The 17,988-nt window shown below is 40.5% G+C and overlaps 1 protein-coding gene across 1 annotated transcript in view; it reads left to right on the forward strand.

Moving 5' to 3' along the window:
• Positions 1-17,988, forward strand: part of LOC122810710 (putative adhesion G protein-coupled receptor E4P) — a 378,388-nt gene that overhangs the window by 155,787 nt on the left and 204,613 nt on the right. Inside the window, exon 3 of the mRNA XM_044082275.1 lies at positions 2,393-2,587. Within this exon, the coding sequence (XP_043938210.1) occupies positions 2,393-2,587 (195 nt within the window). The remainder of the gene's footprint in view (positions 1-2,392; positions 2,588-17,988) is intronic.

Below are 17,988 nucleotides of genomic sequence, written 5' to 3' on the forward strand. Positions count from 1 at the left end.
ATGCTCCTTACTGCAGTAATACTTTCCTACTACTATAACAGTTACCACAGGTTGTTCCCCCTGTAATACTTCTACTTTTCTGTGCATCCCAGTAACTGGTTCTGTATAGGTACCATGTCAGAGTCATTAACTACCCACCATTCCTGACTCTCCTTCCTTATTCATATCACTGTAAGTCAGGTTAACTGTGCTTTTTCTGTACTATGGTTCATCTGCACTTTACCACTGTATTATAAAAGCTGTGATTGCCAAAAGTCATGGCAAAATTGAGTAGGTGACACAGGAAAAACACAAAGAGCAATGAAATGTAGTACTAGAGTTACTAACAGTAATTCTCTTCTCTTTACTGACAGATAGTTATTAGAGTTATGCCTGTCAGACCCCTTCACTGGTATCCTCTCTGTATTTGTCAGCATATTCAGAGGAACTAGCACAGGTGTTGTGGGTGAGAAGCCCCGCTCCCTAGCATACCCCAGGGTATGCAGTGGTTCATTGCATTTGTGCTATTTTAAATCACATTAAAGTTTTTTTTTTTTTTTTTTATACTTGCCTTTAAAATTGTCTGTCATGCTCTTGTCTGGGATAGTAGCATGTAGCATTGACATGGAGAAGGGAACCCACAAATGCTATATTATACCAGTTTTTAAAATATACAGCAGCCTGTAAATTGTCAGTTTAGTATGTTAGGAAAGGTGTAAGAGACTCCCTGAAAATCTACCAGCTTCAGAGACATTGGGGGGACATTAGCTTTTGGATTATGCTGTCATGTTTTATGGGATTTATGCAGTCTTGTACATTTAGTATGGAGCTACAAGGTATAAAAACGCTGGCTAGTAGAAAGTTTTAATGCATCTGCCTAACAAGGTAATGCTTTTTACCCAGCTGCCTGTGTTTTGATGATAGCTTCTCCTCCTTAATTTGAATCCAGTCAATTAAGGATGGGTTTAGGTTGATTTTATATTCAAGTACCCCCTAATTCTCTCACCTTTTCCCTTCAACAGCACCTTAAAAAAAAAAAGCATAGCAAATGTGCTTAGCTGGGGGAAGGGAACTGAACAATTTACATCCTTGATGGTATACAGTGAAGTGAGAGAACAGAGTTCTGTAAAATGATTTGGTAAGACATTTAAGTAATAACTGATGAGCGGGTGTGGTATATTAAAGCAATAACCGACAACAAGGTGTGGTATATTGAAGAGTTACCCACAGTTGGTGTGGTTTAAGCATGAGGGTGAAGCCCGAGTGATTAAACAAAGGCAACTGTGGGTAAATCTTCAATATACCAAAACCACGGAGTCGGTTATTGCTATTATACAATGACATTATTTAAGAAAAAAAATACTTACTTTTCTTAAATAATGTTTTTGTATAACAGCGGATTACTGTTCTTCCACCTGTTGTGGTATACTGCTTCTTCATTTTGATGTACTGAGCATGCGTATGGGACTTGTGTTTCCCAGCATACCCAGTACATCAATGCTTTGAAATGGAAGCAGCAGAGAAAAGGAAGTCTCCATTGCTGTTTTCTCTTTTTGTTTAATTGCAAAAAAAAAGTTTTGGGGCACTTTATACCAACAGAAAAAAGTCCGGGCGACCGGACCTTTTTCCGTTGGTATATTGTGGGATTTACAACGGGCATGCTGGTTGGGCTGGCCAAGCAGTGTGCACGTTTTGGAATATTAATGGGGATCATTGTATAATGAAGATTTACCCATGGTTGGCATGGTTTGATCATGAGGCCAAAGCACATCAGTGCTTTGATAAGCAAACCAAGGAGAAAGGAAGATCTCTGTTGCCTTTTTTTTTTGAAAAAAAAATGCAAAATCCGGACAGTTTACAGGTGCAACAGAGACAAGGCAAAAGTACAAGGAAGATCAGGTACGTTTCTTTAGTTTTGCAGAATGTACCTGATTTGCTTGTATTTTCTCTGCCCTCCATGCATACCTCTCGACCTCTTAGCTCAAGAAATATGCAAAGCCTTAAATAAGCAGGAAAAAGATCCCTATTGTAAATTTTGCTCTTATAAACGTAGAAAGCTGCTAGAATAACAGGATTTATGCTGTCATGCATTGACTTCCATAGCATATACTAACAGAAGACAGTCCAGTCAGACTTCAGCAGCCAGATTTTTTCTATGGGTATATGTTCAATTTTAGAATGGCACACTGGTTGAGCTGACCAATCAGTGTGCATGTTTCTGAACACTAACAAGCTACCATTGTATAATCAACATCTTTGTGTTACTTAGTTATGGTGTTCCATATCAACAAAAAAAGGAACCGCATTAACAGCATTCTAATTCCATTTCAACTGTTCATTTGGTATTGAATTATTATAAATATGTGATGTTTTATTATGAATATGCTAAAATCAGTTATCTGCTTTATTTTAGGATAACATTTACCTAGACGTTATCACAAATGTCGGTGTCATCCTGTCAATGTTATTCCTTACCGTATGTATTCTTACCTTCATCTTCTGCCGTTCTGTTAGAAATGTGACAACCACTCTCCAGCTAAATCTCTGTATCTGTATGTTTCTGGCATACCTTCTGTTCATAACTGGAATTGACAAAACTTCCAATAAGGTGAGTGCAATAAAACTGCATGTGACACTAATCTGTACTGCTCTTTGTGGGAATCATAGGTCAGTCTGGATCTTAATTTGGAATCATATGCAAGCTATAAGGAATTAGTGTTAGCAAAACTTGACACCAAGCTTAATAAGGTAGGTTTGCTGGGTTTTTTTTAATTGCTTCTCTATGCTCTTCTGGTCTGAATGAAAGTATCAGTAAAAATACACAAACAAAATGTACTAGAACAGTAGACTTTGTATTTAATATAATTTAATAGATGTTGTATTAACAGTGGCACCTTAAACAATTTCGTTTTCTGTGATGCTTAGTGAAATTTGAAGTATTCCTACTAAACAGCACGCTTTAAAAATAATATTTCAGTTTCCCTGAAGACACATGGCTGGTACCATACAATGCAGCTTATTTTCTCTTCTTTTATTCAGTAAATTTATGTCCTTGATCAAACATATTATGCATGCACATTAAAACTGTTCCTAATATAACAGTACTCATTAAATTGGGTTTATATTAATTCATCAAACCCACCCACCCCTGCTAATTATATATACAAATTCCAAAATCACACTACAGTGGGCAAAGGGCAAATTTACTGATCCCCATAATAATGCACTCTTAGAATGGTTTGACGAATGGCATTTCCATTGAAATGCTATTTGACTATGTAGTCATTTGATGAATTCATCCCCTTTGGGGAGAGTGATGTCCCCACAAATTATCACATTAATAACAATGTCCTAAGCATGCAATCAGTCATGAGGGATTTGGGCATTCAGGTTGATAGCAACCTGACTTTTGACTACCATGTTGCTTCCGTTGTATGGAAAGTATTCTACATGGCCCACCTCATAAGTAAGAGTATTTCATCCAGGGAAAATGAGGTCATAACATCCCTGTATTCATAAGGCTAATTAGTGAGTACAACACCCCATTCGGCATGTACCTGGCAAAGCATCACATGCAGTAGCTGGAGACACCACAGAGGTTCCTCACTAGGAGAATCCAGGGCCTCAAAAATCTACTATACCCAGATAGGCTAAAAGCCCTATCCTTCTACTCAGTTTCATACAGACTCCTCAGAGGTGACCTCTGTCTGGCATACAAGGCAGTCTCAGACCCCGCCTTGATGGGACTGCTGCATATCCACAAGTCAAGCTCCACTCGAGTAACCCACATGCACAACCTCAACCTGGTCTGTGACATCAATAGGACTTGTTGGCAGGACAGATTTGTGTCCCAAAGACTCCCCCATCTGTGGAATAGACTCCATGTCTACATCAAGCAGAGTACCTCTTTACCCCTTTTTAAGCACACTGGATAACTGGATGGGAAACAGAAAATACATCCCTGGGATTCTACCCGTGATCCTGCTGGACAGGGGCATTGGGTACTGACTAGTCTAAACATGGGCTAAACTCTTGGCTAGGCTTATAAGTGCTGCAGGACCAATATCCTAGTAACTTGCTATGATCCTATCATCCTAATTAATAAGGATTGCATTAAATTAATAAGTGAGATATATTTGCAGTCTGTGACAGTGAAAAGGCAATGGTTCTAATCAAAGAAACTTGAAAAGCTTTAGTACTTATCTTACTTACACATTAAGATCAATGCTCTTTATAATTCACAAAATCATTGTTCTTATCTTTTTTGTAATTTTTATCCATTGTCTAACAGCATACAGTACTAAATTACCCTATGTCACTTTAGCAATAACTTCACATATCAAGTAACTTACTGTACTAAAACAACCATATCACAAATTATGTACATAGTATACATAAACAATAGAAAGAATTGGAAGTATGACCTACAAATAAACCATTATGGTTCCAAAATGCAAAAGGCTTCTTTGGGTTTGATCTTAATGTCAGGCATTAACCTATAATGCAGACTTTAGATGGCTATAACCTGCTCCAATAAAGCATTTTATCTGGCCCATTGCATGTTCCTTCTTCATTAGACTAGTTGTCTCCCCATGCATCAAAAGAAAGGTATAGTTAATGTCCACTTTATTAGATTGACCATGATGGTTTCTGAATGAGCTACTCCTTTGCTGGAATGTGAGAAGCTGTTAATATGTTTACCAGAAGGGGTTAGCCACTTACCTTTATGAGCCCCCTTATGAATGGTGTAACAACAAAAAGAATAGCAGGGATATCTGTACCCGTAATATATGGGATTGGAGGTAATATTGATAAACAGATAACGAATGACAATAACAGCTTTAAAATGGGTATGACATATAATCTTAATAGTCTCCCTATTATGAGCATTCTTGAAAAGAACTAGGGTTTATTTTTTAAACAATGATTTATATGAAAAAATGGGTATGAAACCCTGTACAATATACGGAGAGGTAGATGTTTTAAGGATTTGTGGAACAGGTTAAAGAGATTTGATGTGGTAATATTACCACCAGAAAGGGTACATTTAAATGTGAGAATTATATTTTAGTGGACAAGTACATCTGTATACAATGATGTAGGGTAAATGGAAGGGGTCATTTCAATTGAAACTCTAGGGATTTTGTTTATATAGCTAAATGTCAGCAATGCCCATCATTCTATGCTGGGAAAACAAGGGAAGGTGAAGGTACTTATTTAGAACATGTGCATGACATTGTGAAATTTAAACATACTATACTATATAAATGTATATCAAGATTTCCTTCACATCAGTTTTTGGGTTTTTTTGTGATAGAAATAGTGGAAAAAATTTTAGAAGGACCTTGGAGTGAGCCTTTGGGGAAGAGTGAATTGTGGTGTCACATTTTATGAATGCATACACATTTCCAGGATTGAATGACATGGCTACTCTTTATCACAGTTTAAAATTATGCTAATTTATTTTTAGCTAGTAATTTTATTTATATGTACATTGTGAATTCATGTATTATTCCTATAATATTTTAGTTTGAATTCATAGTCATCTCTTATTGTGATTGGTATGTATTTCTTAATATGATTTTAATTTACTTGATGTCATTGGCTGAGTTGGGTCAGTAACTTTTAGTACCATTTTTAAATTTGGTCATGGAATTTTAGAGGGAAGCAATATTCTGATGAAGTGCAGGAGGAGGAGCCAGTGTTAACTCTGCAGTTCATGGAATATAGCAGAGCATTGTGGTTATATTTGGGATTTTGAACAGTTCAGTAGTCTTTATATTGCATCTGTTAATTTTAACATCTGTTATAGATTTTGGTAAGTTTACATAAACACATCATTTACAGCATAGCACTATACCATTCTCTGTAACTTGAATGATTACTTAATGTACAATGAATACTGGCATTAAGAGTGTGTTTATGTGTGAGTCTGCAGTTGTGTGTGTGTGTGTGTGTGTGTGTGTGTGTGTGTGTGTGTGTGTGTGTGTGTGTGTGTGTGTATTTTATGTGGTGGCTACACTGAATTAGGACAGAGACTTTAATAGAGAAGTCATGTAGTCAGAAAGGTATCAACTGTACTCCTCTCCTTCCTGTCTGAAGGAGTTTAAGCCTGCAAAAAATTTAGCACTGCTGATGATTCCCTGATGGGTGAGAAAGTAAACCTATATTTTTTGTATTGACTGTTAGAGCTGCTTTCTGCCTTACCTGCTGCATTTTGTTTTCTGTTTTAACAAATCTTTGCCTGATGGTTTTGTTCTGTGAGAGAGAGAGAGACACTTAAATAATCTATTCTCATATTTCACATTTTTTCCAATGGTTAATTTAAATTGTCTCCTGAGTGATATTTAAATACAAAGTGAAATTCTGGACCTTTGTCTTTGTCTGAAGGATTTCAAGCCTGCATACACTATAGCACTGCTGGTGATTCCCTGTTGGTTGATAAAGTAAAGCTTTTGTCATTGACTAATAGAGATGTTTTCTGAGGTTCACTACTAAATATCAAAATTCCATAATCCTGAGACTCTGAATACCGACAACAAGAATCTAGAGATTGCAGAATCTCGAAAACAGTGAATGGAGATTGACGTACAGTGTGGAATGGGAACTTTGCCATTCACTCCACTGTAGTGAAATCTTGGAGTTGGTACATTTAAGTTGTAGGGGTTATGGAGAGTGCAGGGGAGGCTTGCCCCACTGAATGCACAGTTGGTTTTGTAATTTACTTTTTTTTTTTTTTTTTTTTTTTTTTTTAAGTTTGAGATGCTGGTCATCTGTTTTCAGAATCTCAAGATTGTGGAATTTTGATACTTAGTAGCGAACCTGTTTTCTGTCTTACCTGCTCAATTTTGTTTTCTGTTTTAAGAAATCTTTGCCTGGTGGTTTTGTTCTGTGTGAGAGATAGACACTTAAATTATCTAGACTAATTTCACAAGTTTTTTTTTTTCATTAGTTAATTTGAATTGTCTCCTGAGGGATATTTAAATATAGAGTGGACCTGTGGGCCTTTGTCTTTGTCTGAAGGATTTCAAGCCTGCATAGGGTATATCACTGCTGGTGATTCCCTGCTGGGTGAGAAAGTAAAGCTATATTTTTGTCTTTGACTGATAGAGCTGTTTTCTGTCTTACTTGCTCCATTTTGGAAATCTTTGCCTGGTGGTTTTGTTCTGTGTGAGAGTCAGACACTTGAATTATCTAGACTCATATTTCACATGATTTTTGTTTGTTAATTTGGATGGTCTCCTGAGTGATACTTAAATACAAAGTGGAACTTTGGGCTGTCTTTGTCTGAAGAATTTCAAGCCTGCATAAGGTATAGCACTGCTGGTGATACCCTGCTTGGTGAGAAAGTAGAGCTATATTGAGTGATAGAGCTGCGTTCTGCCTTACCTGCTCCATTTTGTTTTCTGTTTTAAGAAATCTTGGCCTGGTCATTTTATTCTGTATGAGAGACACTTAAATTAATTCACATGCTTTTTCATTGGTTAATTTGAATTGTCTCCTGAGTGATATTTAAGGGCAGAGTGAAATTCTAGGTCTTTGTCTTTGTCTGAAAGGTTTCAAGCTTGCATAAGGTATAGAACTCCTGGTGATTCCCTGATATGGTTTCCAACCCACCCTTCTGTTTTTTGGTCTTTTTTTTAAGCCTGGTGATTTTCACCTTCCTACCCCTACTGTAAATTGAGCTTAATAAGCTTGTCCCTTTCTTCACTGCTACTAATATTTTGAATTGTTTGTTTTATTTGCCTTTCTTTGTGCATGTATCACAAAAGTGCATTTTGCATCTTATTTTCTGTTGTACTGATTCACTTCATCTGAATTCATTATCTAGCTAGCTAGCTGTTGGATAAGGTAGTATATTTTTACACTCTAGGAAGCACTTGTTTTCTCATCAACATCAGTAGATTTTCTTTCTAGTACACTGGGAAGTAGACTGGTCTCTCTGGGTTGAGGAAGCACTTGAGATTTCTGCATGTAGTTTTATTGGCTGGAGAGCTTATTAATCAGTTTATCTTGTTTTTCGTGCCTTTAAATTCTGTACAATTGAGTGGCCCTTTGCTCATTTATACAGAACAAAGAATTTTATTGAATAATCACACTTTTATGGACTGTTTAAGGTGCACTGCTTTATTCCTATCCTTACATTTTTTTGTGTAGTGCTTCTCTCCAGACACTCCCATACTGTGCTTTTAGATTAGGACTGGGATTATTTGTTTAGTGGCTGTAGGTGTTTACCCGGTCTTTCTGAGCTGGGAAACCCACAAAAGGGCTCCAACTATTTTTTTCTTTGCACTTCTCTTATATATTGTGACTGTACTTCAGCAGTTTAAAAAAAATGTACTATCTGATGCTGCTTTGCACTGTATTTTACTACTGTATTTGTTGTACTTTGTATTTCATACAAAGTGCTGCTTTTACTGAATTTAGGAAAAGATCTGTTTCTGCTGTTTTATTCTATTGTTATTATTAATTCAAGAAATACTATGCTGCTTTTTACACTGTTGCTTATTTAATTTACAAAAAAAAATATTCTGCTTTTTTCTGTTGTTACGTTGCACTTCTGTTGGCCATGGTATGGACTGAATTCAGACTGGCTGAATTCAGTTCTGTTTGTAGATTAAGCACTAAAAATCAGGACATTTTTTTTTTGGAGAAGCCCCCCCCTGTACCCTTGTGACAGGAGCATACTGTAGGACTATCATAGGTTCATAGGTTCATAGGTAGGTACTAGGCTATTGGCCCAAGGGCCTAAAAAAGACTAGCCAACAAGGTTCCCCGGCTTAGGCCATCCAAGAAAGTTAATGTCCTGTGCCCCTGTCAAGCAGAGCCACAGAAGTGATCCCCAGGGTGTATTTCCCATTTCCCATCCATTCATCAAGATTTTTCTAGAAGAGTGCTAATGAGGAACTTTGCTTGACATAGATGGGTAGCTTGTTCCTGAGTATGGGAAGTCTCTGGGACAGGAATCTATCCCTCCAGCATGCCCTGTTTATTGTGGTGACAAGATTTAGGTCCCTAGAGAGTGTAGCTCGGAGGGATTGGGATTTCTTTTGGTGTAGCATGTCCAACAGCTCTGGGATTGACATAGCTTTATATGTTAGGCAGAGATCTCCTCAGAGTAGGCGATATGCTACAGAGTAAAACTGGAGGTTTTTGAGATGGTCAGTGTAAGGCATCTGTTTGAGGCCAGTAATCCTCTTTGTGAGGTACTTCTGTGGCCTTTCCAGATGCTGCAGATGTCTTGTGAAGTACATTCCAAAAGGGGCGTTGTACTCTATAATGGGTCTAATGAGTGCTGAGTAGAGGGGAACAATGATCTCTTTTTATTCCTGGATGAGAACCCTTTTGTGATTAGGTGTGCCACATAGAAGGATTTCCTGACTACTGTGGCAATGTGATTATCAAAGGAGAGACTACTGTCCACCTGGGTCCCAAGGTTTCTTATCACACATTTGTCTTTAAGTAGACTACCGGCTATGTGGTAGTTCATGGGTACAGAGATTTTACCAAAGTGGACGACAATGCACTTTTTGGCATTTATCTTGAGGCCATGCCTCTGACACCAGGCATCTGTCTCAGTGAGGCCCTTCTGTAGGATGTCCACATCATTTGGGGACTCTACTATGGCTCCTAGTTTGCAGTCATCTGTGAACTTCATTAGCCAGAGGCCTTCTGTGTTAGCCTGTACTTCAGAGGAGTAGATACCAAACAGGAGAGGTCCCAGGACTGAACCCTGTGGTACTCCACTTGTCACTGGTTTAAAGTCAGATTTGGAGTCTGCAACTTTTATAGTGTGGGTTCTGTCAGTGAGCCAGTTGGCAACCCATCTTGTGACATAGGGATTTATACCTAGTTTAGTGAGTTTAGCTATAATTCCAGAATGGGGGATGGTGTCAAAAGCCTTGGCAAGGTCAAGATACGCTGTGTGAACCACCTTACCCTTGTCTACAGCTTTGGTGACTGCCTCAAAGAAGTCAATCAAGTTCAGAAGGCATGATCTGCCTTTCACAAACCCGAACTGGGTAGGGTCCAGAGTTTGGAGGTTACCAATGTCTTTGTTTATGAGTTCCGTGATGATACGTTCCATGGCCTTGCAGACCAGGCTCGTCAGGCTAATAAGGTGATAGTTCCTAGGATCAGTGGTGGCTCCCCCTTTGTGGAATGGGATAACTGTTTCTGTGCATCATTCAGTTGGCACAAAGCCTGACGTGAGACTATGATTGAACATGCTGCTTAGGTGGGGAGACAGTTCATTCTGAAGTTCATGTAAAACGCAGCCTGGGATGTTGTCCTGTCCCACGGATGCTGTGTTTTTGGTTTTAGAGAGGGCAGCTTTTACCTGCGTATATGTGATTACAGGGACTCTGTATTCTTCCTGTACAGATATGGGCCCTTTAGGGGGTGAGAGAGGGGTAAAGTTAGCACTGAACTTATCTGCCAAGATGTTGGCAATATCAGTTGGTTCTGTAATTTTCGTGCCATTGTGCTGTATCTAATTGAAGGTTACTGGTTCAGTGCTCAGTTTGAGCTATTTCATTGGTGCAGGGCACAGTTTGAGATTTTTCATTAGTTTCTGTGTATTAGCTGCTTTGCTTTTGCTTGAGTGTAACACACCATCATGCACCACCATGCAGAGGGGCTAACTCTTCTCTTGTTGGTTATAGACGCAAAAGCCCCAATAGAAGTATTTCCCTTAAAAGTGGCTGCTGTCTAGCAGAGCTGTTCTTGAATAGCTCAGCTGTTCAGTGATCCACCCAGCAGAGATTTTACTTCTTACCTATCAATATCAGACCCTATAGACCTCCTACTGTATACCACATAAGTTAGTCACCCTAAAATAGCTCCCTGTCTGATAACCCCATCTTTTTCTCCTTATCTGCTGAGATACCAGGAACAAACCTTGCATTATGGACTGTCAGTTTCCCCTCTGTTTCTCCTGCCAGCCTGGTGGACATGTTTTTATTTTGAGGCAGTGTAGCAAATGCCTCATGTACACTGACAACCCCTTACTCCTAAATCACTGAAGTACAGTTTGTGAGACTCTCGATGCTCCTACACTAAAAATCTTGAATTACTGTTCTCTCGCACCTAGAATAGCAACACTATACAGGTTGTCAACTCACACACTGTGATTCCTATTTGTAATTTGCACTCAAAAACATAAACCTTCATATGCAGAGGTACTCTCCAGAAACCTATCTAAACAACAGAGACCTCCAAATCACAAACATGCTGCACCTAACACCATACCCAAAGCACCCACTACACATAAAAACACTAGCACCTGTGTCTCGCCAAATAAGCCCTTAAGGCAATGTATAACTATTTCAAATGTTTTAGTTATAGGTGACTCTATAGTGAGACATACAGATACCCCACTCACCAGGTTGAACAAGGAGAAGGTTACGGTCAGCTGCCTGTCTGGTGCAAGGATTCACCAGATCACATATTCAGTCAAGCCTCGCAACAAGTACTGTTATGACTCAATCATAATTCATGTTGGTGTGAACGACTTGAGACATACCTCTATGGACTATATGAAGAGGGACATGACTGAGCTCCTTAATGTATATCCCAGGAGGATATGTCCCTAGCTTTGAGCAGCATTTTGCCCTCACCTAGGATGATACTGCAATATAAACAGGAAATGACTGACTTCAATAATTGGCTTAGTTTCTGGTGTCATTCTAAGGGGATCCAGTTCCTGTCAGCTTGAGATGACATGGTGGATAGACCACCCTGTTTTGCCAGAGATGGTCTTCACCTGACATCTCTAGGCTATTGTTGCTGGCTAAGGCACGTGCCTCCCCCATAATGCCTTTTTTAGGCAAGGTCACAACAACAAAATTCCTGACGTGAAAATATCAAACACAAAGAAACTAAGGGTCATGCCACTAAATGCTAGGAGTTTAAATCAGAAACTGCACTCCCTCTGAAGCACTCCTCTTCCTGGAAGATGTTGACATCTGTGCAGTTACAGAAACCTGTCTCAAGGCTGCAGAAATTACCCCAGCCTTGCAAAGCTACAATGCCTTTCACACTTATAGAATGCAAATGGAAGGTGTGAAAACCAAAGGAGGTGGGAGTATCTATCTTCATTTAAGATAATTACACCTCCAGACTGATTAGAAGAGAAAACTTTATGGAACTGCTCCAATTCCAAATTACCATGGATAAGATCCCCCTTCAGGTCATTGTCAGTTACAGGTCACCTTCCATGAACCAAGATGCCCACACAGCTTATTTAAACTTACTTGGGACAATTAAGGTACAAGCTAACACCCTAGTCATGGGTGACTTCAATTATCCTTCCATTAATTGTGAAACTTATATGAGCCCAAACTCACATGCACAAAAGTTCCTGGACTTTGTTAACTCAAATTTCCTGGAACAAATAGTGCACCACCCCACAAGGGGCTGCAATATTCTAGACCTGGTCCTCACCAATATGAGTGACCAATGCAGTGTCTCAAGTTTAGAGCCTGCACTGGTTAAATCTGACCATAAATCAGTCATTTTTAAAGTAACAATAGCACCAGAACTCCCCATAGGAGAAGTCAGGCTAAAAAACTTCACCAAACCTAACTATACCCTACTAAGGGAAGGCATAGTCTACTTCCAAGCTCCAGTTTCCACAAATGGCACTGATGGCTGTACACTGATGTCCTGTATAAACATCTGCACAAATGTATAGACACAGTCATGCCAGATAGGATTAAAGCAAGCTCCTCAAGAAAAAAACAAGCCATCCTGCTGGACGTCCAGCATTAACAAATTATACAATAAGTGAAAGACGCTGCTGTCTAAAAATAGAAAACAGACCCCAGAACTGGAAGAACACGCTCTTCAGACTAAACAAGCAAATAAGACAACTCATAAAATCTTCAAAGAGCAACTATGAGAAAATTTTGCAACCACAGCCAAGGATAACCATAAACCTTTCTTCAGCGATGTCAGCAGTCTAAAATGTAGGACTCAGATGTATGCTGAACTAATTGTGGATGGCCGAACTAATTGTGGATGGCATCTCACACACACGCACACACTGATCCTGTGGAAATTGCAAATCTGCTAGCAGACAGATTTGGAGAAAATGTACCCCTTCTATCCCCCCAGCATACCGCAAACCATGTTTTCATGATCTCCTCCTCCCTGCATCTCCAAAGAGCAAGTCATCAATGCTCTCTCCAAGGCTAAGAACACAGCCTCCATGGGACCATTTGGTATTCAGGGCTGTGTTCTTAATGTTCTAAAACAAGATCTAGTTACTCCATTAGGCACTCTATTCAACCACAGCCTGAGTACTGGCTTTGTCCTTACTGAATAGAAAACACCGACTGTTATCCCACTCTACAAGGCAGCTCGGCAGCAGACCCGGGTAACTATAGACCCATAAGTTTAACCAGACTCATCTGTAAGGCAATGAAAAAAATCATCATGGACCTTATAAATAAGGATATAGATGACCTCTAAACCCTGGTTCTGTCCCAGTTCAGTTTTGCCAAGGGCAGGTCATGCTTGCTAAGCCTAGTGGACTTCTTTGAGAACATGACCAGAGAAACAGATGAGGTCAAAGCCATGCACACAGACTATCTTAACTTGGCCAAGACCTTTAATACTATCCCACATTTGGGCATCATTGACAAACTAACCCAGTGGAATATCAACCCCTATGTTGTCAGGTAGGTTGAAAACTGTCTCACAGATTGACAACACTTAGTCAAAATGGGAGGTTTTATCTCTACCAGCACAAGGGTCAGTGCTGAGCACCCTCTTGTTTGGCATGTACTTCTTAGAAGTCTATGCCAAAACAGAAGGACTGTGGTTAACCAAGTTTGCAGATGACTGCAAATTATGTGCTATCATTGAATCCCCTAGCGATGTCAGAGTACTTCAAAAGGGGCTTACACGGGCCAGTAATTGGTGCCAAAGCCATGGTCTTAAACTAAATGGTAAAAAATACATCATCATTCCCTTCAGTAAAAACAATGTGTCTGATGACTATAAAATAAACAATAATACCCTAGGTATGCATTTAGTAGTGAAATACCTGGGAACGCAAGTTGACTGTGACCTCAACTTTGACCACCATGTGTCTACTATGGTGTGGAAGGCATTCTGCATCACTCACCTGATTAGCAAAGGCATTGCCTCAAGACCAAAAGAGGTTATAACTCCCCTGTACTCATCCCTCATCAGGCCTATTATTGAATATAATGCTCCCTTTAGTATGTACCATGCCAGACACCTGCAGCAACTTGAGAGACCTAATAGATTTCTAACTAAGAAAATTCAGGGTCTCCAGCACATGCCTTATACAGACAGACTGAAGTGGCTGTCACTGTATTCAGTGGCATATAGACTACTTACAGGTGACCTATGTCTAGTTTACAGGACTATCTCTGACCCAAATCAAATGGAAATGCTGTACATCTGTAAGTTAAATGGGACTGGAGTCACCCGTTCTTGGGAACTCAGTCTAGTGTGTGACATAAACAGGATTTGCTGGAGAGACAGATACATCTTTTAGAGGTTGCCAGTTCTCTAGAATAGGCTTTCAATCCATATCAAGCAGAGCATCTCCATGACCCTGTTTAAGCACAACCTGGATGACTGGACAGGAAACCTTAAATTTCTGCCAGGGATTGCCCACACCACATGGAACACAGCCCTCCAGAACACACACCAGCACTGCCTTCACATAAAAACACAAACCACACACCCACCTTTGCAGAGGCTCTCAGTAAAAATCTACCCAAACAGCAGAAACTTCCAAGGCAGAAATACACTCAGCCACCACAACACAACACTAATCACGAGACACATAACTCTCCAAAACAGTGTGCCACTCAACCAAAGCCCCTAAGGCAAAACAGCATGCCCAACGCACTAGTCATAGGTGACTCGATAGTGAGACACACTGATGTCAAACTCACTAGGTTGAATAAGGAGATAGTAACAGCTGCCTGTCAGGTGCCAGGATCAGCTGTATAATGCACACACTCAGGTCCCTCAACAACAGGTACAAATATGACTCTGTCATTGTATATATGGGTGTGAATGACCTGAGGTGTACCTCCCTGGACTACATGAAAAGAGACATGGAGGAGCTCTTGGATTATGTAGCCTAGGTAGGTATAACATTAGCCCTGAGCAGCATCCTGCCTTCACCCAGAATGATATCACAGTACAAGCAGGAAATGATTGATTTCAACAATTGGCTAAGTTTCTGGTGTCATTCTAAGGGGATCCACTATCTGTCTGCCTAGGATGACATGATTGACAGACCTTGAGGCTTTGCCAGAGATTGCCTGCATCTGTGACCCCTGAGCTTCCGGATACTGGCCAAGGGTCTTGCCACCCCTATAGTGCCTTTTTTAGGCAGTTTTCCAAAGACCAAATTACCACTGTAACAGCTACAAACAAATGCACTCTGAGGGTCATGCTGCTCAATGCTAGAAGTCTAAATCTCAAAATGCACTCACTCCAAGCACTGTTTAAAGTGGAGAACATTGACATTTCTGCTGTAACAGAGATCTGTTTCAAGGCAGCAGAAAGCACCCATGCACTACCAGGCTATAACTTATATCACAACTTTCGGCCCCCAGAATTTGGACCAAAGCTTCAAAGGCAGTAGTGTTTCCATATTCATAAAGGATGCGCACACCTCCAGACTGGTAGCCCAACATAACGCATCAGAGATACTTCAGGTGCAGCTAACATTGGGTAAGACAGTGATTCAGGTCATAGCCTGCTATAGGTCCCCAACCATGTCTCAAGACTCACACTCCACATTCCTAAGCACCCTGGAGAATATTAGGGTCCAACCTAACATTCTCATATTGGGCAACTTCAACTACCCCTCCATTAACTGGGAAAACTAGTCATGTACCAATACACTTGCCCAACATTTCCTGGAATTCATTAATTTCAATGCCCTGCACCAGCTCGTTCTTACCCCCACTAGAGCTAACAACATCCTTGACCTGGTCATTACTAACATGGGCGACCTTTTCTCTACACCAATAGTCAACTCCACCCTAGTTAGATCCGACCACAAGCTAATCACCTTGGAAATCCACATCCCACCCACCCCCCTGCAAAGGTAACCACCATGAAAAACTTCTCCAAAGCTAACTTTGGGATCCTAAAAACAGAGGTGGCTAAATTCACGGCACCCATGCAAATGAAGAATAGTTGCATGACTGCCAAATCATACACCAATGCACTATATGAACACGTACACAAATGCATGGATCTCGCCATAGCCAATAGAACCAAGATGCTCTCATCCAAAAAAAGGAAGCCAGTCTAGTGGTTCCCTGCCATAAACAAACTCTACAACAGAAGGAAGAAACTGATGCGGAATAAGGTGAAGTCCCAAGACTGGAAAAACTATATCAGCCTCAACAAAAAGTTGAGATCCCTCATCAAATCCTCTAAAGCTAGCTGTGAAAACAGAATTGCAACAGATAGTAAAGACAACCACAAGGCCTTCTATAGTTATGTAAAGAATCTCCACGGCAATACCCAGATTTGCTTGAGCTACTGCACAATGGCACCTCCGATACCAAGCAAAACAGATGGCACCTCCGATACCAAGCAAAACAGATATTGCCAAAATACTGGCCGACAGATTCAGTACCAACTTTATCCGTCACCCCCCCCCCCCCCGCACACACAAAGGACCAATCACAATACCAGTAGATTGCCAGGCATCCAGTATTACTGCTGCACAGGTTAAAACAGCACTGTCCAAAGCCAAGAATACAGCTTCCATGGGACCTGACAATATCCATGGCTATGTTCTACATGAACTACAGAGTGAACTGGCACCTCACCTGTGTGCCCTGTTCAATCACAGTCTCACCTCAGGCTTTGTCCCTACTGAATGGTGTACTGCTACAGCCATCCCTCTCCACAAACGAGGAGTGACTACAGACCCTGGTAACTCTTGCCCCATTAGCCTGATGAGTCTGGTATGCAAAGCTATGGAACACATCATCATGGACCTAATAAACAAGGATATAGGGAATCTCCAAACTCTGGATCCCACACAGTTTGGTTTTGTGAAGGGTAGATCATGCTGCTCAACTTGGTCAACTTCTTTGAGTCAGTCACCAGAGCTGTGGATGAAGGCAAGGTGGTTCATACAGCCTACCTTGATCTGGCCAAGGCCTTTGATACCATTCCCCACTCAGGAATCAAAGAAAAACTCACTAAGCTAGGCATCAACCCCTATATCACTAGGTGAGTTGCAAACTGGCTCAGAGATAGAACCCAGAGTGTTAAAGTAGCTGACTCCAAGTCAGACTGCTGACTAGTCATGAGTGGAGTCCCACAGGGTTTGGTCCTGGGTCCTCTCCTGTTTAGTATCTACTTCTCTGAAGTCCAGGCCAACACAAAAGGGACTCGGGCTGACAAAGTTTGCAGATGGTTGCAAGTTGGGAGCTATTATTAACTTCCCAAGTGATGTTAACATCATACAGAATGGCCTCACTGAAACCAACGACTGGTGTCAAAACCATGGCCTTAAGCTCAATGTCAAAAAATGTGTCATCATCCCCTTTGGGAAAAACCCAGTTCACATGACTTACCACATCAATGGTACTACACTGAACACAGAAGGTGTTATAAGACATCTTGGAACACAGGTTGACAGCAACCTCTGTTTTGATCACCACATTGCCACTGTGGTCAGAAAGTCCTTCTATGTGGCACATCTCATTACTAAGGGTTTTGCATCCAGGAAGAAAGAGGTCATTGTCTCCCTCTACTCTTCCCTCATTAGGCAAGGTATCAAGTACAATGCCCCATTTGGCATGTACCTCATTAGATACCTTCTACAACTGGAGAAGCTACTTGCCCTATATGGACAGACTCAAAAAACTCCAACCATTCTCTGTCTCATATCGTCTACTTAGAGGCGATCTCTGCTTAACTTACAAAGCCATGACTGACCCAGCTCTGTTAGAAATGCTACATCTAAAGAGATCCCAATCCCTCCAC

Source organism: Protopterus annectens, chromosome 9.part0 (assembly GCF_019279795.1).
Source record: "Protopterus annectens isolate FY-2018-M chromosome 9.part0, PAN1.0, whole genome shotgun sequence".
Taxonomy (NCBI): domain Eukaryota; kingdom Metazoa; phylum Chordata; order Ceratodontiformes; family Protopteridae; genus Protopterus; species Protopterus annectens.